The 26,321-nt window shown below is 40.6% G+C and overlaps 1 protein-coding gene across 3 annotated transcripts in view; it reads left to right on the forward strand.

Moving 5' to 3' along the window:
• The window catches only part of LGR5 (leucine rich repeat containing G protein-coupled receptor 5), a 123,806-nt gene that overhangs the window by 72,905 nt on the left and 24,580 nt on the right, over positions 1-26,321 (forward strand). For 2 of the 3 annotated variants that reach the window (XM_028111034.2, XM_088025638.1), the window contains exons 3-5: positions 1,960-2,031; positions 9,379-9,450; positions 24,688-24,903. In XM_028111034.2, coding sequence (XP_027966835.1) covers positions 1,960-2,031; positions 9,379-9,450; positions 24,688-24,903 — 360 coding nt within the window. The remainder of the gene's footprint in view (positions 1-1,959; positions 2,032-9,378; positions 9,451-24,687; positions 24,904-26,321) is intronic. The other variant, XM_088025640.1, reaches the window with a different exon arrangement.

A 26,321-nucleotide genomic window follows, 5' to 3' on the forward strand; every position in this document is an offset into this window, starting at 1 on the left:
ATGAATCTCAGCAATATAAACTTACTTAACAGCTCACAGCAAGTTGGTGCTGCAGACCCGAAATAGGCAGACCTTCTTCTCAGATTCAAGTCTCTTGTTATATATTTTAAAATTAAAAAAATAAAAGCAAGATTACAAAAATTGTGATACATTTTGATTTTAAGTCAATTTAATTTGGATCGAGCAAATTACGCTTTCTAATACACATACCAAACATGCTATTCAGAGGTGCTGCTTATGAGATAATATTTATTTCAATACTCCCAGCTTGTTGGTGATGCAGACTAGCCCGGGGACACATATTTGAAGTTGTATGCTGAATGGCTTTTTTCAGTCCCATCAGTGGAGCTCAGTGGAACTGAATTATCTCTCATTTGTAGATAATATCAAAATACAAATTTGAAGCTGTTCGGCCCTTCAGGAATAAGCACTAGTTCAAGTGGGCCCCTCCACCCTTTTACTCCAACCTCCACCTCCGTCAAGAAAACATGCGGGTGTCTTGATTGCCGGCTTTACCCACCCTTCTACAATGTGATCAGCTCCTTAAAAGGTTCTGTGCTCTTCTGAGTCACTGTGTTGTTCTTGGATTTTCCATTTTGTGGAACCATCTAACACCTGAGGTTATGGCTTTGATGTGATTGCCAGAAAAGTACTGAACCAGGTGCTTCCGGTACCACACCTTGTCCATCTTTTTGCATATGTTCTCACCTTGGCTGTTTCCCACTTAGAAAAATATTATACACTCTTTAAATTTTACCAGTTAATGATGTCAAAACTTTCCACTAAATAAACCTTATTCATGTCTTTCATACTAAACACTCTTTATTGTTTTCAATTTTTTAAGCATAATACCATTTTGAAATACAATTCCAATTGAACCGTTGATTAAAATACCCTTTCCCGATAGAGTTTAGAAAAAACTGACTGTGAATGTAGTGATCCGAAAGAGCACGTGCATCGCGATGTTTATGGCAGCAATGTCCACAATAGCCAAACTATGGAAGGAGCCTAGATGTCCATCAACAGATGAATGGATAAAGAAGATGTGGTATATATACACAATGGACTATTATGCAGCCATCAAAAAAAATGAAATCTTGACATTTGCAATGATGTGGGTGGAACTAGAGGGTATTATGCGAAGCAAAATAAGACAATTATCATATGATCTCACTGATATGTGGAATTTGAGAAACAAGGCAGAGGATCATAAGGGAAGAGAGGAAAAAAATGAAACAAGACGAAACCAGAGAGGGAGACAAACCATAAGAGACTCTTAATCTCAGGAAACAAACTGAGGGTTGCTAGAGTGGAGGGGGGTGGGAGGGATGGGGTGACTGGGTGATGGACATTGGGGACGGTAACTGCTATGGTGAGTGCTGTAAATTGTGTAAGACTGTTGAATCACAGACCTGTACCACTGAAACAAATAATACATTATATGTTAATTAAAAAAAAGAAAAAGAAAAAGAAAAAACTAACTGTGATAGTCTGCATCTTATTTGCCAGATTTAGCAAGAAAGTTGGGTATTTTGTGGGATAATTGCAACAGAAAAATTCTTATGTTTGATTATCTGATTTATTTAGACTTCTACAGAAAAATTGTAAAAATCATGTGACAATCACAGTTTGACATTACAATTTTTGAAGATTATTATATGGCACTAACTTTCATATAAAATTTTTTAGAAAGGAGAGCTACATATATAGTCTAAGCTATTAAATGATTTAGTGTAAAAATAGATAACTTATTATATTTCTTTGTAGGCACTTCTTTTGCCAGCCTTTTGATTAGAAATTTACAGAAGCTTTTCACAAAATATAACAAGACAAGGTTCTCTACAGTTGTTTTTGACATTTGTGGTTTGAACAAAATTCTGTTGCGTTTCTTAACAACTAAATGAATTCCACATGAAGAAAACTATGCTCACTGTCTCTCCTCTCCCTTGAAACCCACAGACGTCTTGCCGGAAATTCTTTGACATACATTCCCAAGGGAGCATTCGCTGGCCTTTACAGTCTTAAAGTTCTGTAAGTAAACAGGGTCTTATTTGTTATATTTCTTTTTTATTTGTTATATTTCTGATTTTAGTGTCAAGTAGATGGTAATTAACTTGTAAAGACTGAATCCCTCTAATAAGCTATTTAGAACCATAGGCTAATTCACTTAAATTCAAGTCTACCTCATTGGTACCATAGGACCGGCTGGATTTGTGTGTGAAAAAAAAGTCCATCCCTCCTGTTCTAATTTAATTTCTAAAATTGCCTCTAAAGAAGCAACTTATCAAATTGGACTTTTAAGAAGCCATTCCCTTTCCTTTTGTGTAATGAAGTTGGGGACAGTTTCTTGAATCATTGTGATCACCAAGTGAATAAATCATTATGATGCTGACATAATGAGACCACAGCCTCAAACAATTTGTCAGGCTTGTTTCCTTATAATGCACCGAATAAGGATTAGCTAAAACACGACCAAGTTTATATTCCACTTATGAATAGAGAAAAGCCGAGTCCGTAACAGATACACTGAGTATTTAATTGAGAATTGTTCATTCATTGAGACTTGTAAAATGGTTTTCTTATTATTTAATACCCAACTTCCCAGTTTGTTCATCAGAAAACTCATTATTATTGAATACCTCCTTCTAGTACTCATTGCTTAATTTCTTTCACTTTATTCTGTGTAGGAAAAAGAATCACCTAGGTAGAGAAAATAGGTAGCCTAAGTTGAAAGTCATACCACGAAAATTTTATCTCAGAGAATATCCTGAATTTACTTCCTTTCTTTGAGATAAAAGTTATGAACTCTAAGAAGGCATTTGATATATTTCTCCTTAATGGAAAATGTATTTCATTGACCTGAGGGATAGAGAGGCTATTAGAAAAGCACTTTTATTTAAATTCAACATTTTGTTAAAAATCAAATTTAACAGCAGAACCATTGTTTGGTCTGCTTAGGTGGTTGAGTTTGGTCCCCCCTACTGTTAACTTGTTTTTTCTATTAGGCAGAAATATTTTTAAGTTGTCCTATTACCAAATCCTAATGTTAATTCATTATGTGGTAAAATTCTGAGCTGTAGCACCAACTCTTTAATGCACCTATATCTCCATGAACTCAGCAAACCATTCAAAATGCATCATAAATAAATCGAGTTTAGGTAAGACAAAGAAAAGTGATGTTTTTTCAATGTTGAGATATATACCACAAAGCATTTGTTAATACTTGTTATTATACTTGTTAAATAAGTTATACTACAAGCAATTATTTTAATTCGCTTAACAAAATGTATTTTGGGTATACTGAGCTAGAGAGAGAGAGAGAGAAAGTGTGTGTGTGTGTGTGTGTGTGTGTGGCATTGAACAGATTATTACTAAAAATACGAAGATCAGTAAGTATGGTCCATGCCCTTGAAGGGTTTATAATGTAGTGATAGGTTGTGGGATCAGGATAGTAGGACAAACACAAACAAACAGATCTCTGATTCATCTGAAAAGTGTGTCTAGAGATATATGCAGGGCACTGTGGAACTCCAGAGGTTGGGAAGCATTTAGTCTGGTCTGATGGTTCAGACTGGCTTCCTGTAAGAGATAGAAAGCGTTCTGGTCCCAGAGATCCTGTGTGTCATGTCAAATAAGCATGGGCATGATCATGTTCTAGGCGTGTTGAGGAACCAGGGAAAAGTTGTAAGCGCAGGAATGTCAGTTTCAGACTTTGCAGATCGCTGTCCATGTGAAGAGGAACCTAGAGGAGCAAGACCCCTGCCAGGAATTGAATTCACTCTTCCTTTTACTTTGCTGAGTTAAACACTAATATTCAATGGGCAAATTCAATCGTCAAATATTTTGAAAGTATTTTGGTAGGAGAACAGTGGTTCTCAACCATGGTCATTCTGCCTGCCACAGAGTGTTTTGGAAACTTGTGGGGATGTCTTTGGTTTTCCAGATGATTGGCATGAAGTAAACTGTCCTGTGATGTGCCACTCAGTATCCATCTAGACCTCTAATCTCATTTCCCTGTTCTTGTCCTGAATAGCTTCTGATCATGGTGTTTCTCTCATGCCCAACCTTATTCATCAAAAGGAGAGGCAAACGTCTGACTCGTTCATAAATATGTCTCCTATCTGAACATCATGTGTGTAATGACACATGTATCACTTTATTATAAATCTCTTTTATTTGTCCTTCATAATATAGTTAGGGCAGTACATTATATTGATTTTTTTCTTCAAAATGATGTATGTAAATAGGCTATATTTTAATGAATTTTATCTAAATATAAGAGATGAGGCATTATAAAATATTTGGTATTAAAGGGAGAATTGGGTCCAATAGGGTTAAGACCAAACTAGAGGTAAAATGCAGAAGAAGACAAGCCTGTTTCTATGCTCATGACAACTCTTCCACATGTTTTATAAAGTCCAAAAGTCATTGGAAGAAAGAAAGAACTGATTACAGTATTAGCATGGTAAGAAAGGTAATATCCAAGTTATATTCATCCGGGTCTCTGACCAGCAGAGAGAAGATGAAAAAAAGAGAGAGAGAATAGTAATCCAGTCCACTGAGAAAATAAAGACAGCAATAGCCCTCCTTGACTAGGACTCTGTTATATCTGAAATCTTGCTACTGTGAACTCTGGAAGATCACTAATATTTAAGATTACCCCTGTATATTGGCCTCATAAAAAAAAAAAAAAAAGAAGTTATTGGTTCTGCATTGCAAAATACCCAGTGCAATGGAATTCTGAACCAGGCTCTCTTCAACCAAGGTTCATTTTCTCGTGTAAGCCATTCAGTCAGGGAACGGCTTCTCGTTCTGCCCCCCAGCACAAGAACCAAAGCCATGTGGAGGTGATGGGTAAAACTAACCGGGGAAAAGTACAAGTAGCCAAAATTCTCATTCCCACATAGACTTACAACAGAGTCTCAGCAGTTACTTGCTATCTGAACACAGAACATTTAGGCAGAAGGGATACCAAAGGATCAAGCTATGGATGTGATGAAGTCCCCTTATAACATATGATTTCATCTCCCTCTGCTGCACTGTACCTGTTCTCAGTTAGTCCTGTTGGCAAAAAAGATAACCAAACATTGTGTTATTAGGAAGTATGGGATGCTGTAGGAAATAGTGAATATTTCAAATTTTTAATAATTTAAATATATGTAGATTTTTAATACATTTTAAAATAAATTTTAAAAATAAAAACATTTTTAAATTTTTAATATTTTAAAATCAGAGAAAGAAATTAAGAAAATATGCAACCATCCTTTGTCTCTAGAGAAAGTGCTTTATTTTCTTTTGTCACCCGTATGCGAATGATAAAAAACAAAGCTAAAAGTGCCTAAACGCATATTCAGTTTACCGGTGCTTTCTGCTTATATTCAATGCACTGAATAAAGGAATATTTGCAAAAGAAATCAGCAACCATGTTGTGAATGCTTTCTGTTCTAACTGCACTCCATAGTACTGTAAACCCTTTAATTGTTTTGTCTCACACTAGGATATCTTAAACAAAAACAGAATTTTCTAATTAACTCACTGGAGACTTATAAGGATATAATGGAGATAACTTGCTCTTGTTTTGTTATTTAAAAGTAATTAAACAGAAGTTATTTTAGGAAGAGCTCAGGACTTAAGTGATTTTTTTAAATTGTATTTTTGGTATTTTACTGGTAGAAGTAGTTCAAAAATTAAATTGCTGAGTGGTAGTTCATGGGTAGTTTAAAAATTATCATTAGCAAAGCTCACTTAAGTTCTGTTTTCTGAAACCAGATATATAAAACTTCGGAGACAGTTTGCAACTACTTAATGAAGGAAAACCATCTGAATATCTCTTATCCTCTACTCCAATTTTCCAATTTTTTAGGAAGTCCACATTTTAATAGTTTCACTGTTTGGTTAGCAAAGCATAGAAAGACTATTCAATAAATACTTTATAGAGTAATATATTACCTACAAAGTTTAGACATCAATTCAGTCCATTATCTGTGTCGTACCATCATTTAAACTTATCACTCAATTCATGAGTGACTTAGAAAACATTCTGTGGAGTTAAAAATTATACAATATATTAAAACTACTTGGAAAAATGTAAAATAACCTAGAAATGTAAAATGTTAATATTCAGGTAAATTATGCAAAATACAGAATTCAAGCTACAATTTTCCCAATTCCCTAACAGGCATGTGAAGCATGAGATCTTCCTAACACTTGACTTTGTTCATAAGGAACCGATACATTTGACATTCTTGATTTATAAAATGTTAGTTGAATTCAAGTTTAATTATGAAATTATTTCAGCGAACTATTGGAATACAAGCGACATAATTCTATTCTTTATTAAACAGAATCTCAGACATGATAAGAAAAGTATAAATTTTATGACCTTTAAGTATTTTTCATGTCTTATTTGTATACAAATTCACATTTGTATATATGAGTGTTATAAATACCTTCATATTTTAATCCTCAAACACCTTATCAATCAGATGATCTTATTCTATTCCCATTACACAGATAAGTGACCAAAGATCAGAGAGATTAAATGGTTTGCTCCCTAAGACTCAAAACTTAGGCCTTATCTTCAAGGTCAATATAGCCTCAAGTTTAGGTGTAAATACTCTACCAGAAATCACTTAGTCTAGCATAGGGTGGTTCTCAGTGTGTAGCACCTTGCCCTTCAGCACCAGTATCACCTGCAAGTTGGTTAGAAATGCACATTCTCTGGCTCTTACCCAGACGTACTGGACCAGAAACTTTGAGGGTGGGGCCCAGCACGCTGGGTTTTAACAAGTCTTCCAGTGGAGTCTGATGAACCCCGAAGTCTGAGAACCACTGGCACAGATTTTTTTTCCTGCCCATTTTTTTTTCTGGCTAATTAAAATGTCATATCCAGTATGATCTCATTACATTGTTAGTTTTGACAAGGAGTCTTGTCAATTCATCCAGAAAGGGCCGACCTTTATGGAATGCTTACCATACAGCAGGGATTGTTCTGTGTACATTCACTCATCAGATCATCGCAGGAAGCCCTCGGGTGGGTATTATCATTGGTCACTGAGATGTGGAGAAACTGGATGATTTCCCTGAGGCCACTCTGCTAGTGGCAAGGAAGAGGTGGACAGATTCAAGAACCCATTGTCTTACCCATACCTTAATCAGACCATACACCATACAACCTGAGACTCTGGACATTCAGCAAATATGCCTCAAGAGAATGCTGCAAGGTGCAGTGGAACGTACATCAAGTTCAGAGTTAGACATACTTGGGGTTGGATCCCAACTAGGCATCTTATGAAAAGAAACTTCCATTGTGGAGAGAAGAGAACCAGGCACACTGTTTCAGAGATCCAAATGTAAGTAGTAGCCTCCTCAGCAGAAATATTTCTGTAAAATGTCTGCTTTCCTAAAATAGTCTTCTGCCTCTGGCTTACAGAGACTATGAAATACAGAGGGAATGGCTGTGAAATTATGGTGTTACAAACATTTATGAATAAGATAGCAAAATACAAGGAATCTAATGGGAAATTTTTTTCCTTGCTATTTCCCTACTAGCAATGATATATTTTTATTTCATTGTTACCAGGTGTTTCTGTTCTATAGTCCTCACATTCTGAAACTGTTGAATCCAGGCGAACAAAAGCACAAAACTTCACAAAAAGTATTTAGTTTCTATTAAAATATGACCACACACACAAGAAGAGGGGATATTTTTAATAGCTTCCTACTGTATCCATATTTCCATTTGTCTAATTTATATAGTCATCAGAGTGATCCTTTAAAAGCATAAATAAAACAAGTGTTGGCGAGGATGTGGAGAAAGGGGAATCCTCGAACGCTGTTGTTGGGAATGTCAATCGGAATAGCCTCTGGGGAAGACAGTAGGGAGCTTCCTCAAAAAATTAAAAATAGAAATACCATATGTTCCAGTAATTCCAGTATTGGGTATTTACCCAAGGAAAACAAAAACACTAATTTGAAAAGATGTATGCACCCCTGTCTTTACTGCAATGTTATTTATGATAGCCAAGTTATGAAAGCAACCTGTGTCCATCAATAGATGAATGGATAAGGAAATGTGTGTGTGAGAGAAAGAGAGAGAGAGAAAATATTATGCAGCCACGAAAAAGATGAGATCATGCCATTTGAGACCACATGGATAGACTTAGAGAGTATTATGCTAAGTGAAATAAATCAGACTGAGAAAGACAAATACCACATGATTCCACTCATCAGTGGAATCTGAAAAAATGAATACACAAACAAAAAGCAGAATCAGGCGTATAAATACAGAGGACAAACTGATGGTTGCTGGGGGATGGAGGGTGGAGATGGTGAGCAAAATCAGTGAAAGGAAGTAGGAGGTACAGGCTTCCAGTTATGGGATGAAAAAGTCACAGGAATAAAAAGCAGAGCATAAGGAGTAGAGTCAGTGGTATTGTAATAGTGATGTATGGAGACAGATGGTTGCTACACATGTGATGAACATAGCATGATGTAGAAACTGATACATCAGTAAGTTGTACACCTGAAACTAATGTTACAGTATATGTCAACTATAATCAAATTTTTAAAAAGGAAAAAAACATAAATTAGAGCATATCATTTCCCTACATAAACCCTTCAACAAGAGTTTCTCATCACACTTAAAAGACTCATTGTGGCCTACAAGTCCTCCCTGAGATGGCTCAGTTTCTCCCAGCCTCTTGCTTTCACTCACTCCTCCTTTGCTGCTCCTTGAATGAGTCAAACAAGCTCCCGCCTCTGGGCCTTTGCACTTACTCCTCCCTCTTCTCAGAAATTCTTCCCAGATGTTCCCAGAATTTGCTCCATGACTCCATCCTAGTTTCCACTCAAGTATCACCTCCTAAGAAAGATCTTCCCTGACCACCTTTAAGATAAAAATCTCACCCCTTGGGGCGCCTGGGTGGCTCAGTCTTTAAGCGTCTGCCTTTGGCTCAGGTCATGATCCCAGGGTCCTGGGATCGAGCCCCGCATCAGGCTCCCTGCTCCGCGGGAAGCCTGCTTCTCCCTCTCCCACTCCCCCTGCTTGTGTTCCCGCTCTCGCTTTCTCTCTGTCAAATAAATAAATAAAATCTTAAAAAGAAAAAAAATCTCACCCCTCATAGCCATCCATCCCAAAACCGTGTTTTGTTTTTTGTTCATAGTACCTATCCCTTGTCTGATGTTATGGACACATCCATTAATTTTTAATTATCTTTTACTCCACACAGGAATGTAAGCTCCCCAAGGGCCAAGACTTGGTCTGATGCTCTGCTGTTTCCCTGACGCCTAGAACAGTGCCTGGCACTGCTACGGCCAATTATTATTAATTATTGTGAACCTTCTTTAATGTTTTTCTTCATTTGTTTTCATATGCAGTATGCTGCAGAATAATCACCTAAGACAGGTACCGACGGAAGCTCTGCAGAATTTGCGAAGCCTTCAGTCCCTGTAAGTATCAATTGCCAGTGTTTTCAGGATCAATATGGGAAGGAGCACTGAAATGTCCAAATGACCATTTTCATAAATTCCTTGGTTGGGGACCATACCTAAAGAAGTTGTGAATGAGACTTTTCATTAGAGCAACAATCCTTCAAATCCTCATTAAACAATACGTGTGGGAGGGACCAGTGCTGGAGTTTGGAGTTTCAGGTCAGATACTCAGTCACAGCACCCACCGTGAAAAGCCTCTTGGATACGCTGGCATCAAGGGACAGAACGTCCAGGATCTTGTCCTGCCTTCCCCTGTAATATTTTAGTTCCGGAGTTCAAATCAGAGAGAATGCTTTCTCCCTTTATCTAGAAAAAGGAGTGTCACAATCTAGACAGCTTGGCATCTTCAGTTTATTCTGTTTTCAGGTGATCTGAGCTGCTTTGTAGTAAAATGTTTGCTGAGTCCAATACAGATTTAATTTTTCAAGTCCTGTATGTACATCAGGGGTCCTCATAGCCGTAAACTGAGATCTAATGGTATGTCTTGAAGCCTTACTGCCCAACTTCCCCATCGCCACACACACACATACAGGCATACAAACAGTCCCACAGAGAGACTCACACACACCTCAGCTTCACGCACAGACACATCCACAAACATAACACGGCAGTGGTGTTACTGTTCCTTATTCCAAACACACAGGTTTTCTGTCAGGAGTTTCCACTCTTCATTGATTTAGAATCTCTGAGTAAATAAAAATTAGTTATTTCTCACAAAAAGAACTTTCTTACAAGCAGGATGTTTTAGAGCTTGGGGTGTAGGCAATTATTCACGGTGATTATTTGGCAAGACTAAGCCATGAGCAGTTGGTTAGTAAATCATCTCATCAGAATGTTATCAGTGTTTACAATCTATTGCACAATTTCCAATATATGCATGTGTAATGTCCCCTTTTATCTTACTTAACACCTGTCAAACAAAATACTGGTTTCTGGTCTAGAATGCTGAGGGAGATAAATGCATGAAAAAAAGCCAAATAAATATTGCAGGCTCTAGCTGAAGAGTATTATAAAGAATCCATCGGTTAATAATGGGGGTACCTGGGTGGCTCAGTCAGTTGAGCATCCAACTCTTGATTTCGGCTCAGGTCATGATCTCAGGGTTGTGAGCTCACTCCCCTTATAGAGGGGAGTCTGCTTGAGATTCTCTCTCTCCTTCTCCCTCTGCCCCTCCCCCTCTCCAAAAAAAAAAAAAAAAGAAAGAAAGAAAAGGAATCCATCAGTTAATAATTACATATAGTTTGCTTAATGCCTTTTACTGAGGTGATACAAGAGAAGGAGGAATGTGAGATTGAAGATGATACCTTCCTCCTTTGATTTTTTTTTTCCTTAATGAAAGCAGATCTGTGCTTGAGACAATTTTAAGCTTTTTCGTCCAGTCAAACAAAGTGACTTCCTAGGTTTTCATGGGCCTATAGATAAACAAGCCCACAAGGGCCCCTTTGTGGCCTGGGACAGGTCTGCTGCCTTTTTAGGGGCTCCCTAAAGCCATCAGAGTATCACTCCTCCTTTGTTGCACCAACGTTTTCCTAAAGGGACGGAGCAGTCAGAGAGGCCAAAGGCTCTCAAGTGGGGCTGTATGCGTAAGGGCACAGGGTCCAGGCGCTGCTTAATGGCAGTGGCCAATGGGAACTTTAAACAGCTGTGAGGCAGAAGATACAAGGATAAGAGTTTGTAACCAAAAGCCACTATCAGCTGAAAGAAGATCACAAACAGAACGCACACAGAAGTGAACTCTTTGAGAAAGAGAAAACCATGAATCTTTTGTTCACCCAAACTGGGTGGTGCCTCTCTGATAAAGGTGTTCAGATTTGGTTTCTTACCGTCTCGATATTTACTGTTCACCAGGTGTCTCTTGCATTATGGTTTCTGATTCACAAAAAACAATGGTGTCTGAAACCTTAGAAGTATGTGTTCCCTGTGAAAAAGCCAAGGGTTAACTTTCTATTATGATGGTTATCGCATCTAGATAGACCCTCGGCCCCCCGTGCTCGCTGAATTTTATCGGCGGGCTGTGTAATGTTTGTGCAGCCGTCCCTTTGCCCGGAGCGCAGACGGACCCGTGGGAGGTGCTGAATGTTGGCAGTGCGCGCTATCACGCCACATCTTCTCACATTCTTTGTGCTGCTTGGATACAAGAATTAAGATTTGGCAAAGAGTATCATAAACATAGACTGAGCCACCAACCACACAGACACTGTATTGTACCAGCTGAAGGAGCCCCCCGGCTGGGTTTGCAGGTAGGGGCCACAGCGAGCCCTTTTAAAGTTTTACTGTTGTCCCAGATTCAGGGTGTTTAATAGTCCCTCTCCCGTTTCCTTTAAGCAGATCCGAAAATGAAAGCATTAGTTTTGAGAAGAGTGGTCATTACATACATACATTCCCTATCCGCCCTCCATTCATTTCCCTTCAAGATGCTTCTGTATCAATACAAGTAACAAAGAGGATGACACCTGTCTCCTCCCTGCCGCCCGCACCCGCACCCGGGAGGCCTCCACTCAGTCCCCCAGCTCTTGTTGCACCGCAGTCAAGCCCTTAGCCTGCCCCTCAGCCCTTCTGGTCATGGTTCCTCTTCTTTCTCTCTCTGGAAGTCGCTCTTTTTCTCTTCACTTGATTATTTGCCTTGTGGTATATGTTCGCGCTCTAAGCCGCACGGGGCACTCCACAGGAGCTGTGAGCACATCAGCCCTGTGCGTGCCCAGCCCTGTCATCTCCAACGGGGGCTCCTCAACGCTGGCTGCAAAGAAGAATCATTCCAGAGAGGCCCAAAGCCTGAGGCTGCACTCTCCCGAGTGTTTTCTAACTGGTGCAATTATAACATGAAGTGCTTTTTAAAGGAGGATTGGGAAGACTGGTGTCCCACGGCATTCCTGCAGGCGTACGGCAGATACTCTTCCTGAACCATTTTGAAACCTGAAATCATAACCTCAGCCATACTTTGCATTCCAGGATGAACTCATGATGTCCTTAGAATATGAAATAAAAGTCAGGGGTTGCGTTGTTTGTGTTTAATTGAAATAGCTCACATCTGCCTATTAATTCTACTGACAGTCTGGGGCCGATAAAGATAGGAGGCCACATGCTGTGTATTACCCGGCTATCCGAATGTGTTCACCCCAGCGCGGGCACCTCCGAGATCTACGGAGCAGTGGGCCTCATCTCTGTCTTACCTACTCAAAACTTCATTTTAACAGAATCCTCAGGGGATTGATATGGCCGCTGCCTTTGAGAAATGAACATTTTTATTGTTCTATGACACTAACAAGTGGTCTACAAACCAAAAGTGGCTGATAACTACTGAAATAGATCTTTGGTATACTTTGCTCCACCGTATGGACTTGACGGCATTGAAGATAGTTTACGAAACCTGATAGGCTAAAATTGGTAATATTGCTGTGAGCAAATAACAAATTGGACTCATGTTTCAAGAGATGTAATTTTCATTTATTTTACATAAACAAACGTTATTTGGCTTTGTTCATAATGAGAACACATAGGTACATTTGTGTTCTTGTAACTCTCTCCTGATGCTTGCAAGTTGTTTTCATAAAGAACAAGAGGTCAAGTCCATGTGCCGGAGCCCAGTAGCCCAGAGCCTGCCCCCAAACGATATGGCCATTTGCTTCTGACATGGTAATGATTGCCCAGACACCAGTTGGCTTTTTTGTAATGTAATCAAATATAACTTAATTTCCTTTCTGTTTCTTTGGAAGGGAATAGGAAATGTAATCAGAATTCACAATGAGTTGTATTTCACCAAGAAACGTTTGGCATAATAGTCATTTGAGGACCAGGTTCAGATTACAGTGATTTCATAGAAACTCAAACCTTAACCCTCCCATGCCCTCACACCTTTGTGTTTGTAGTTAAGAAATCTGTCTCTGAAAAAAATCAACTGCTTCATTTGTGGACAGTCATTAATGACGTTCAGTCATTTCCTTGTCATCAGTGAAGATGATCAAAGACAATGACATCTTCGTGTTTATCCAGTATTATTTATTACATGTTAGTTTTCATTCCAAGTTTCATTGTCAATAGAGAAAGTAATTGGGTTGATACATAGAAAATGAGGGGATTAGACATATCTTTAGTATTGTCTCTGTTCTCCAATTGGCTGGTGTTCATCTTCAGAGGATAACATATTGCTTTAAAACCGAAGAACATAAAACTCCTGCCTGGAACATGATCTGCCCGTGCATCTTGTGATTACACCTTCAGGGCTGCGGACTCCACCCCCGAACCCTGTGAAATGTTAATAACTTCACCCACTCATTGTGATGGGGTTTTGCTGATAACAGTCCTAAAAGAGAGTAAGCGAGCGGAAGAGACGAGGAGGAAGAGGCAGGGTGCTGAGCAGAAAGTCAGGCAAGCCTAGAACCAGCCAGTTTTCTCCCACTAATATCCAGGAGCCTATTGGGTTTCAGACCCTGGATAAAGAATGGGAAGGAAGTAACAAAAGACACGGTGGTGTAACCAGACAAAAAGAAAGCAGAGTGAGGTAATCAAGAGGATAAGTTTAAAAGATCAAAGGGGTTAAAACAACAACAACAACAACAATGGTTTTAGTATTAGTGACATTATTCCTTCCACCAAAATAGTCTCCAGAAAGAGAAATTACAAGCTTACACAATAAAAATGCATGTTCAATAAGTAAAAATTTGGTTTAGTTTGTTTTTTCACCAAGTGCCAACTTATCAGATACGTCTTGGGATGGGGGGGACTCAGACATTCTAGAGGCCAGGCGTTTTGTCTATTGCACTGTTGGGTGTTCACTTCACAGAACTACGTGCAAACCAGCACCCAATGAATTGTTATGAGGAGAAGTTTTCCTTGTTTCCCTCCCCCCATTTAAACAGGAGAAGAAAACTATTTTTTTTTAAGGATTTTATTTATTTATTTGACAGAGAGAGACACAGCGAGAGAGGGAACACAAGCAGGGGGAGCGGGAGAGGGAGAAGCAGGCTTCCCACTGAGCAGGGAGCCCCATGCGGGGCTCGATCCCAGGACCCTGGGATCATGACCTGAGCCAAAGGCAGTTGCTTAACGACTGAACCATCCAGATGCCCCCATGCAAACTATTTTCAAAGGTAAAACCCTTCCCACGCAATGTTTACAGCAAGTCGGAGCACAGTCTTCAGAATCATATACGAAAAAAATGTGAATACTTAATGCAAGACCCCATGCCTGAGGCTTTCTTACATCAGGTTACCCGCCAATGCCCTGATCAAATCCCATCTAGGACAGTCCTATCAGATAGATAAATAAGAGAGAACATAGACATTATCCATGAGAAGTCAAATACCACTTTTTGCAGTCTTGTGATGAGAAATGAAGGTTCCCTTTGGAAAGCAGGTTAAACTCTTCGGAGAAGCTAAAGGGATGACACCAATGGGAAGGTGCATTGTGAAGGGGACAAAATGTTTCCCCCTCTTTGCAGTAGGTGAAGTCTGTAAGTTGTAAAAAGGCACATGAAGAAGCAGTAAAGCATGGGAACACTGCCAGGACAAAATCAGAAACACCCAGGGTGTTTAAACCCTCTTGGTTATAAAAGCATCAGCCCCTGCTAGTTATGAAGTGCTTTTACCTGCAACGTTCCCCTCATCCTCGAAGCAGCCCCCCGGAGGAAGGAGCAGAGATGATCCTTTCCTTTGTGAGGAGGAGGCAAAGAGCTCAAAGAGGTTCAATGACCTCCTCAAGGTCATATGGCTCGTAATGGAGTCAGGCTAGCGGTGAGTCTGGGATAAGAACTCTGGTCTCTTTAGCTCCAAAATCTGCCCATTTTACCACCACGCTATCTTGCCCCCCTCCAAAATCCACTGCCGAGAATGGGCACACAGCAGATGCACTAATCTGAGGGAAAAGGGCTTGACAGAATCACATCTTCCCTCTAGACCTATGTTGTGAAGGTTTACCAAAAGAAAGAAACTGGTAATGCTGCAGGACAGAAGTAAATAAGTTGAAGAAGGGAAGAGAACAATATTATTGAAGAGTGGGTCAATCTGCCTTTTGTAGTGTTCCCTATACATTCGGTTGTCTGTTCCCTCATTACCTGTGAGGTAGAATTTGTTTCCACTCTCTTGATAAGTAAGTACATGGTATCTTGTCCCTATTGCAAAGGTGAAAGTTGATTAGACAAAGACAAGAGGGAAGAACATTCCAGACAGGGAAGTATGCTGCACTACCTTGTCGTGGATGCGGGGCGGGGGGAGAGAGGCAGGGGGCTAGTACATCAGGGAACAGAAACAAGGTCCATGTGGCTGAAGCAGGAAGAGAGAGGGAGGTGGAAGTACAAGAAGAGTTGGTTAGGCAGGTGGGATCAGACACCTTGAAAGCCACTTGGGACATGCCAAGGATTTGAGTCTTCATTGTGAAAGCAATGGGAATCCACTGGAGGAGTTTAGGCAGAAAGGGGCATGATCTGATCTGTGTTACTGAAACAGTCTAGGAGAGAAAGGAGAACTTTCTCAGGATTGGGACAGTGGAGATGGCGAAAGGGAAATGGATTTGAGAAATCTTTAGATGAAATTACTGGTATTTGGTAATGAATTGGCGATGAAGAATGAAGGAGGAAGAGGTGTCAAGGATGATTCCTACATTTCTGGTTTATATATCCATGTGCTTAATGAGGCCCATCACTGAGACAAGAAACACCCATAGAAGGCTACATTTGGGGAAAATAAGGTGGGAAATAATGAGTTTGGTCTTGAACGTGTATGTTTGTGGAGGAATGACTAAGTAGAAATGTCACATAAACAGCTTGAAATCCAGGTCTGGATCTCAAAGAAAAGTGAAATTTAGGTCAGGTCCTCCTACCATACATTACCCTCCACCTAACACCTCATTGTAATGATTTGATTGTCTGACAACACTTTAGAAAACATGCTCCGTAAATGTTGGATCAACATGTTTAGAAAACATGCTCCATGTCTGCCTGGTTTGCTGTTAGCTCTCCAAGCACCAGGAGCAGGACCTGCAGAAAACACACTCAAGAAACATTTAATGAATTTATTGAACTAAAGCCTCAAACCGTAAGTGATGTTCTAAACATTTGCTCGGGATCAGCACATCTCCCCCAATTTGTTGCCCACATTCACTGATCTCCCTGGCTCCAAACTCTGTCTCTGTGCCTGGCTTTTTCTACCTGCCCTTCCTGAGTTGAGAGTTGGTCCCTAGTCGTTTCTTCAGGGATTTTGGAGTCGATCTGTCTGCAAGATTTAGCTTTCCACTGTCTCAGCTGAGGACTCTCTGCTCTAAGAATTCAAGGGTTCAGGGCAAACTGGTGGTTGCCAGAGGGCCGGGGGTGGGGGTGGAGGGGTGGGGAGGGAGGGGTTGGTGGGGGCAGGGATGGGTAAAATAGGTAAAAGGGATTAAGAGGGACAAATTTCCAGTTATAAAATAAATAAGTCAGAGAGGTGAAAAGTACAGTATAGGGAATGTAATCAGTAATCTTGTAGTAACATGGTGTGGTGACAGATGGTGACTACAACTTACCGTGGTGAGCATTGAGTAATGTGTAGAACTGTTGAATCACTAGGTCGTACACCTGAAACTAATATAATATGCCAACTATACTGCAATCATAATTTAAAAAAAAAAAAAGGAGTAGGGTTTGGGGAAGAACCATAATGCTAAGTCTTATAGGGTTGGTGAGATTCAGATGGGCAGGAAGTAGGAGATGCTCATGAATACAAGACTCAGAAGTACTGTGGGAAGGAGCTAAAAAGGGACAGCTTGCCTGGGACAGAGAAATAAGAGAAAAGTGTGGCTAGATAAGGTGGATGGTGAGCTTTGAATATCAGATGGGAAGTTTGAGTTTGAAGGGATGGTAGCAGAACCATGGATTCCTAACAGGGGAAGGACATAGGGTGCAGTTTGAGGGAGATTAATCTGGTAGCAGTCTACAGGATTAATCGACGAGATAAGAGATCAAAGGCAAAAGGACCAGCTCAGAGACTGTTGCAGTCATGCAGGTGTTAAGAGATAAGAGACTTAACTAGACAGTGGAAATGGAGAGTTTTGGAGATAAAAATAAATCCGGAAGACTTGGTGAATGGTTGACTGGAAGTTATGGAAGATTCAAAAAATGACCCCTAGATTTCAAACCCTGATGGTACCTGGGAGACAAATGGTGCCCTTGGCCAAAAAAAAGCCTTGTTTTCTATGGAGAAAAATGAAACTGAAGAAGTCAATGCTTCTGTTACTCATCTCCCTGTTACAAAATTCACAGCAACAATAACCTCTGAGAAACTGAGCAACCTCATACAAATTGATTTTAAAATATATTTCTCACTGAAGCTTGCTCTCTCCAATGATGCTGGAGAGACAGAGGTTTGGTTCAGGTAGCTGTTCATCAAACCAACTGACTAGGCTCTAAATTACCGTTCTTTGGTGAGCCTATATAGGCTTCATCTCTCTCCACGCTGCAGAGATGAGAAAACTTCTTTACCTTTTCAGAGGTAAGTTTAAAGCAATAATTTTTCTTCCTGGTTTACATTAAGTTTTCCAAATGAATAAGATGGAGAACAGAAAGCTAGAAGCAGCAATCCTTATATAAACAATCACGCTTCTTATATGAATTCATACGCTTCATGTCTTCCTAGGATATGGATGGGAAGTTTCATTAAAAGGTAGAATCCCACACTGTGGTCACTCCATAAATGTTAAATAACAACAGTAACAATAAAAATGACTCCTATGATTATGAAGAATTCATATAAATCAACAGGAATCCAATCTATAAGGGTTTATGGAGAGAAAATTCTATCCCAATAGTGTTATTATAACGATCTGACAAATTCAATTTCCAGTGATCCCCTGGTTGTCCAGTGCATTAAAATTTCACCGTAACAAGTGCTTCAGATACCTTGTCAAACTGTATTACATACAAGCTTGGAAGTATGTAGTTTTCATTTCAGCACCAAAGCAAGATAATAACTGAACATGCTTTCATTTATCAAAAACTGAATGATTGTGCTCTTTTGACTATTCGTGAATGGTTCAAAACGGTCTTACAAGATGTACAAATGCATGTACAAGTGAGTTGGTCGTTTCTTTAAAACTTACAAAGGAAAAATGCTCATCCAAATATAAACTAGAAATGTCAGTGATGAAAATGCTATGCTTCATAATTCTGTTTATTGAAAGAATCCCCATAAACTGTATTATACCTGCAGCTGCAACATTCTTCACACCTTTGACTTTTTTTTCCCTCATGTCATCTGTGTTAATAATTGACAACATTACAGTCATCTCAGATATGGAATTAGCCAAGATCTATGGCTTATCTTTTGACTAACGCTTTCTTCCTTGTAGTTAATGGCTTATCAAAGACATTCTCAAACAAAGATATAAGTCTGTGTGATACATTGGCAAGGTATCATATATGAGATATATGTAAAGGGCCTTTTTCTGGAAAAACAATAGCAAGAATGATCTCATAGCTTCTCTAATCCCTGCAATAATGCCACTTATAAATCAAAAATTCCTTTCAGGAGTATGGAACAGATTGGCAAAATGTTTCTTTAGAAAGAGAAAACTTGTAAAATTAAGCTTTTACACATGAAAATATTATGCAAAAATCTTTAGACAGGAGGTAAGAAAATGAGCTTTTGAAGTTTGTTTTTTTGGGTTTTGGGGGGGTTCTGTGTGTGGGGTTTTTTTTACCATTTCCTGACATAAAAGATTGATTTTTTTTTTTTTTTTTTGCCTGTTACCTTCTAGGTCTTCATCACACAGGACACACTGATATTGCAGAACTGCAGTCACAGTGAACATGCAGTTTTATTTTTTTTTTTAAGATTTTATTTATTTATTTGAGAGAGAGAAAATGGGAGACAGAGCACAAGAGGGAAGAGGGTCAGAGGGAGAAGCAGACTCTCCGCCGAGCAGGGAGCCCGATATGGGACTCGATCCCGGGACTCCAGGATCATGACCTGAGCCGAAGGCAGTCGCTTAACCAACTGAGCCACCCAGGCGCCCCAAACATGCAGTTTTATTTTGTTTTTAGTTTACAGAATACTGGGTAACATTCATCCCTGCTCTTGCACAGTCCCCGTCTGCCCAGTCGCCCAGGATGGAACATGGAGTCACTTGCCTCCCCCTGTGGCCACAGCTGACAACTCACCCCATTCTGCCGGGCCCACTTATTTAGCAATCCTCATCTCGGACCTTCCTGTCCATTTCCACACTTCTTCCGGGCTCCTGTCTTTTCTCACCCTCCTGACTGCAACTGCCCTGGTCACTTACTTTCCCACCAGTCCCTCTGCACGTTGCAATCAAAGAGATCTTTTCTACAGCACAGCTATTATCAGGGTACCCAGTCAGGAGGTTGTACAACCCTCCCCCCCAGAGAAACAATTTTATGCAGATTTTGAAGATGATTTGGAGGAGAATGGGACATTGCTCATAGGTAGATAACCCAGAAATCTTCTGAACACAGTTATCCAGACTCCAGATGCTTACCTTGGATACTCAAAAGTATTAAAGCCTGTCAGGGTGACCTGGATGGCCCTGACAAGTTCCCAGTGATGAGGAGACACATCCTCAGGTCCATGAGGGACAGTCCCGTTGCCCAAGCAGTTTGTGCAGCAGAATCCCTTTGGTAACTATGGAGCCCTCCAAGTCCTCCCTCCGGAGAGGGAGTTATTCCAACATATGCCCCAAAGTCATGACAGAACCCTTTCTCACCAGTGGTAGTCCTCTAAGTAACACGGCCCAGACTTCTACTTGATGAAAATTCTCTTCCTATGAGAATAGACAGCACCAGGTGATGTCATAGTTTTTCTCAGCCATGTTAGTCTTTGGGGCCCTTTTGGACTTCTGCTGGCCTAATCTCAAAGATGTGTGCTTCTTCTTTTCTCTGTGATGGGAGGCTTCCTTTGATTAGAACTCTAATCAAAACATGCAGGGTAGCTACTGAACTTACATACGAAGGATTACGGTGAGTAGAAAATCAGCAGTCCTGCCAGCCCATATGACCCCCTCAAAAAATGTCAGTCTCCGTTAGAGAGATTTGAAATGACAAAGAGTAAAGAACCTTCAGGAAAAATTAAAGAAACTTTTGTGGGGGAGGGGGGAGGAATGATATCACTTCCTAAATGTGAAGATTTTTCTCAGGTAATAACACCTATCATTTGTGGAATGCTTTACTGTTTACAAAACACTTGAACGTATGTTTTCTCATTTAATTCCCATAGCAATTCTGTGACCTGTTACAATTCTGCTTTACCGATATGAAAATGGACCCTCAGAGAAATTAATCCACGTGCCTCTAAATCTCAGAATTAATAACCGACAGGGTCTTGACTTAATGTGTCTTGATTTTTCTAATTCAGTGCACTTTTCAGTTACCCTAGGCCCATGATGTAAGTGGTTGTACAACATAGAAAGTAGGGTAAAATCTGTATCTACCAGTGTGCTAGAAGTTATAAGTAACAGAAGGAGCATAAAATGGGTACCATGTTCCATTTGGTGATTACTTTTTAGAATGCCTTACTTTTTAGAATGCCTTTCAAGATCATAATTAAGAGGTTTTATTTGTCTAAAAGATGATGGGGCCACTCCCATTGTTATTGTTTTATTTTGTTACCCCTAACAGCGTGCAGGCTTTGCGCTACCTCTGTAACATTAGGGTTAGATAGTTACATGCCAAGATCACCAGTAGGAATTGTCTCTGAGATTGTGCTGTCTATTCCATGTCACTGCTTCTCCTTTGCCTTTGGAATGAAGACGTTCTATTCAGTAATGTATCGGGAACAAAACTCTTTGCCCTTTGGGATTATAGACACGCACGTGCACATGCATGCACACTCTATAATTGTGATGCTGAAGGCTGAAAAGTAAGGGTAACTTCTAGTCAGTCTAATTGCAGACACCTCATATTTCCGTCGTGAGGGATGAAGGAAGTAGCGTTTTTCAGAGCTGAAATTCACCGACAATATAGTACTCCTTTTAACCAACCTTTGACTCAGGCAAAGTTTAGTTTACCTCTTTTTTTTCTGAATGGTTTCCGTGGTCAAAAGAAACAAAAATACAAACCGTTAACCAGCCTCAAGTAATAATAATGTAAAATCATGAAGGTGATTTATAGTGTGCTGTATTCATTCCTTTAATTAAATCGTAAAGCAATCTTATAAAATAGAGGGGTGTTACCCCCATTTTACAGGTGTGAAGGCTGAGGTCTATTGATTTGGCCATGGTCACACAGCTACTGTATACTGACTTGGACCTGAGATTTCTCATCCCAAATCTCTGCTCTAATTCAGATTCTAAGCTGCAGGCACGCACGCACACACACACACACACACACACACACACACACACCCTTTGTGACTTGGCATGAAATAGAAATGATAACAAAGAAACACTTAAAAAGTGGAACTATATAACACAGTTATTTTTGTTGTCCCTGATAATATTCTAGAACTGCATTTTTATGTATGGTTTTGGGTACTCTGTAGTGATGTTTTTCCTATACACCACTACTTAAATATTGCATTTTCCACGCATATGAGTGGCTGGCTGGATCATATTTTGGACATGGACTTCAAAACACTGCATTTAGTAGAAGTATGGTTTATTGGGAGCTTCTTAGATGAAGAAACTAGTGAGGCAGGGACACGTTTTAGTGCCGCATTCAGGATACCCGAGTACGGGGTCGAGAAGTATTAGGCAGGAAGGGATAGGACTGTGCAGAATTGCCCTGTCGTACTCATTTCATTTCAGACAGCAAATTGCCCTAAGATTACATTGTGGAGGGCAGATTACATTCTTTGTTTCCTGCGGGGTGCCGGGAGTGATTCCGAAATCATAAATCATAAATTACTTTTTTTCATAAATTCACTTATCCAGAGAAATGGGTTTATTAACATTAAAAACTGAGACCAAGGTCATTTCAAGACCCAGCGGTGACATTAGCGGGAACTTAAGTCCCGAAGAAGACAAGCCTCTGACTCAGGGCTGAGAGAGCCTTTTCTGTAAATGTACCCCAACGTGTGTACCGAACTTTAAGATGAGTCATCTTCAGGACTCTTAGAAGCCACTTGTTGTTTTATTACATAAGCAACTGGCAATCATCAGACAAGATGTCACCTCAAACGGGGAAGTTCATATTATTTGAATAAAGTCTTCATTGTTTAATCGTTAAGGAGAGTTTACGTACGTGCTTCACTTCTGGTCAAAAGAAAACCATCACCTCCTCACCCTGGATGAAGTTATACCTTATTTGAACCTGAGCTGAGCATGTTGTCACTGCATCAAGGGGGAAGGGCAGTGTTGAGTTTTCCTAAACATTTCCGGTTCCGTTTATTGACAGAACCTTGAGATACTTGGAATCTGTGTTTCTGCTGCCTACAGTAATCGTCACCATACTGGAAATTTAATTGTGAGTGGGCGCCCCTGGACACCAAACTCTTAAAATTCATTCCAAGTGACCTTATCTCAGTTAATATCAAAACCTGGTCCGGGGCCTTGAAGGCATCACTTGTCCCCATTCAGTCAATAGAAGCAGAAGCCAGAGGACAAGTGAAGTGACATATTGTGACCAAAAGTGAGGAGGCTGCTTTCCAAAGAAATTAGCTCCCTACCACAGAGAATTCTATTTCTAAATTGTTTAAATTTGGTTGGAAAGGGATTATTCCATGACCCTGCTGCGCTTCCTGTATCTGTTTAGTCTTCAATGCTTCCTAAAACATTTTTCAAACTCCACTCGTGATTTTCTAATCCTTCCTAAGACACGGACTGCTTAAAATGCAACTCTCCTTCTTCTTCTTTTTTTAATCCTAGCTTTGAAAATGCAAACAAATGCGTGAGCCTTAAGAACAGATTGGAAAAGTGAGCGAGGGCCATTGGAAGTACAGCCGGGTGCTGGGGGCTCTGTCATTGATACACCTTACAGAAAATTGCAATTTCCACTTAGAAAAGTTCGGCATTGTCATTGCAGTCGCTGTTCCTGTTGGATGGAGCTAGAGAAGTGCATTGCACTCCCTCTGCTGGTTCTGAAGCTGCAACAGCTCATTACCCAGACCTATGTTTAGATGTATTTCCCCACTTAAAAAAAAAAAACAAAAAAAAAACGGGGCGCCTGGGTGGCTCAGTCATTGAGTGTCTGCCTTGGCTCAGGTCATGATCCCAGGGTCCTGGGATCGAGCCCCGCATCAGGCTCCCTGCTCCACGGGAGGCCTGCTTCTCCCTCTCCCACTCCCCCCTGCTTGTGTTCCCTCTCTCGCTGTGTCTCTCTGTCAAAATAAATAAATAAAATATATTTTTTAAATGGTATGTGGAAGAAAGAAGCAAAAGCTGGGAAAGCTGCTCATTTTGTTATTTGTTTAAAACGTCAAGACAAACAAATACCTGCCCAATGCAAATGGTCAGATGAGCAAGAAAGCCTGCAGTTCTTAGGCTTTTTATCAGCACTGTACTGAAAAAACCAGAGGGACCACCTCTCCTCTCCCCGAGGCGTGTCTCTAACAGCCTTCAGAAATGACTCCGTTTCTTTAAATACCAAGATCTTTTCCCAGAGTTCAGGGAACAAATTGGTAGAATAGTAGGTTTTGTAGGTTCAGAACAGTCCAGAGAAAGCAAAGGCATGCGGGGTGCCTGGGTGGCTCAGTATGTTAAGCATCTGACTTTGGCTCAGGTCATGATCTCGGGTCTGGGGATCGAGTCCTGAGACTGACTCTGCACCCAGCAGGCGGTGGGGGGTGGGGGGGGCTGGTTATCCCTCTTCCTCTGCCCCTCCCCCTACTCGTGCTCCCTCTCTGTCCCTCTCTCAAATAAATGAATAAATAAATAAAATCTTAAAAAAAAAAAAAGGAAAAGAAAGCAAAGGCATGTATTTGCCTTGGGGTAAGGGGGAAGAGAAAGGGTGTCAGAGAGAAAAACTGAAAGATCATCACACTGAGACTTCATACCTCAGGGGAGGCCACTTCTGTGCATGGAGGCATGTTACCCACAAGCCTGGAAGGGAATCATAGCTCCGTGGAATTTTAATAGCCGAGGGGCCCTATGAAGCCATGGTTCTACTCGCAAGTGAGGAAAGCCTCCCGGGAAAGCAAACTGTTCCAGATGCCTGGGCATCCTGAGGGCCCTGAGCCCTGTTTCACACCTGTTCCTCAGCATACTGAGAGTGTTCCTGCAAGGCTGATCTCCTGCCTGGGCTTTGCCCTCTTCACCGTCCTTGCTTGCTTGCTTTCCCAGGCGTCTGGATGCCAACCACATCAGCTACGTCCCCCCGAGCTGTTTCAGTGGCCTGCATTCCCTGAGGCACTTGTGGCTGGATGACAACGCCTTGACAGAAATCCCCGTCCAGGCTTTCAGAAGTTTATCAGCACTGCAGGCCATGACCTTGGCCCTGAACAAAATACACCACATACCAGACTATGCCTTTGGAAACCTCTCCAGCTTGGTAGTTCTGTAAGTTTTAATGATTTTCTTTCTCTCTCTCTCTTTTCATACTTTCTAAATTTTCACCGCAGGACATTGTTGGTCTTCAAGTGCTGGCCCTTCACGCCTTGAATAGGGACTCCCCGAAATGACTTGAGAATATTAAAGAATTCAACCAAGCACCTGCTAAGTGCCAAGCACTTTGAGGTATTCAAAGATAAACTACAACCTGTGTCTTAGGGAAGCCCATGTATATTGTTCAGACAATCGTCACACTGTACAAAGTTAGTCCAGGGATGGAAGCGAATAAAAATTCCTTATTTCTGGTAATAATTTCTAATTCAGGTCAAATTGAAATATGCCCTTCTTATTATTTAATAAATATTTTTTGAACCCCTACCAAGGGAAGAGAAGTAAGGACAAATCATTAACAGGGAGCTGTGTGTTTGTGTGGCTTTTTTTCCCGGAGGGGTCTAGATTTCATTATTTTAAGTAAACCAAAATGATTCTCAAGTAATGGTTTGAAAAATAATCAGTCTCCTTTAAGGGTGTAGCTGTATGCCCCACGTGTATAATATAATGGTCGATCAAGGCTGATAAAGGAAAATAGCAGCTGCTTGAAAGGCTGGAAGGTCAGTTTGCCGAGGAACCTTGAGGAAGGCTTCTTCTGCCCTCTTTCTCCCTTTGCTCCGTGCCTGCCCACGGGTCCACCACTGCCTTCAATTACTCCAGTTTTCTTGATTACCCGTGTCTCTCTTGTATTATCTTCTTTTGAGGGCTGGCCAGCATCTTATCCATCTTTTTAGGTTCCCCTCAATCCGCTTCCCCCCGTGTGTTGCATGTACAAGGTCTTCAATAAATGTCACAAAGATCTCACATGAAACCAACATAGATGTATTAGAATAAACACCTTAGTTGGGGCGCCTGGGTGGCTCAGTCGGTTGGGTGACCAACTCTTGGTTTCAGCTCAGGTCATGATCTCAGGGTCGTGGGATCAAGCCCCAGGTCCCGCTCTACGCTCAGCGCTCTGCATAGAGTCTGCTTGAGATTCTTTCCCCACCCACCGCCGTCCCTGCCCTCCCCCTTCTTCTCCTCCCCCCACTACTCACTTTCACTCTCTCACTCTCTCTCTCAAATTAAATAAATAAATAAATAAATAAATAAATAAATAAATAAATAAAATCTTTGAAAAAACAAACAAACAAAACCCTAGTCTAAAGGATAAGAAATTTCGGGTGATATTGACAAATTTCTATACTGACTCATGCATATAAAGATGATGCCATTGACCCACCAGAAGCTGGGTGTGTGCTTTAATTTTTTCCTCCACCTGAGGGAATGGATTTACAGAGGCCCAACTATTTTTCTTCACCCTCTTCTCCTTAAGCCCATTTTCCAAAAATCCCTTGGGACTTGGTCCAATTTTCAGTTATATACACAGCTGTTCT

Source organism: Eumetopias jubatus, unplaced genomic scaffold (assembly GCF_037043125.1).
Source record: "Eumetopias jubatus isolate StellerSeaLion01/CBP00866 unplaced genomic scaffold, mEumJub1_p1.0 scaffold_8, whole genome shotgun sequence".
Taxonomy (NCBI): Eukaryota; Metazoa; Chordata; class Mammalia; order Carnivora; family Otariidae; genus Eumetopias; species Eumetopias jubatus.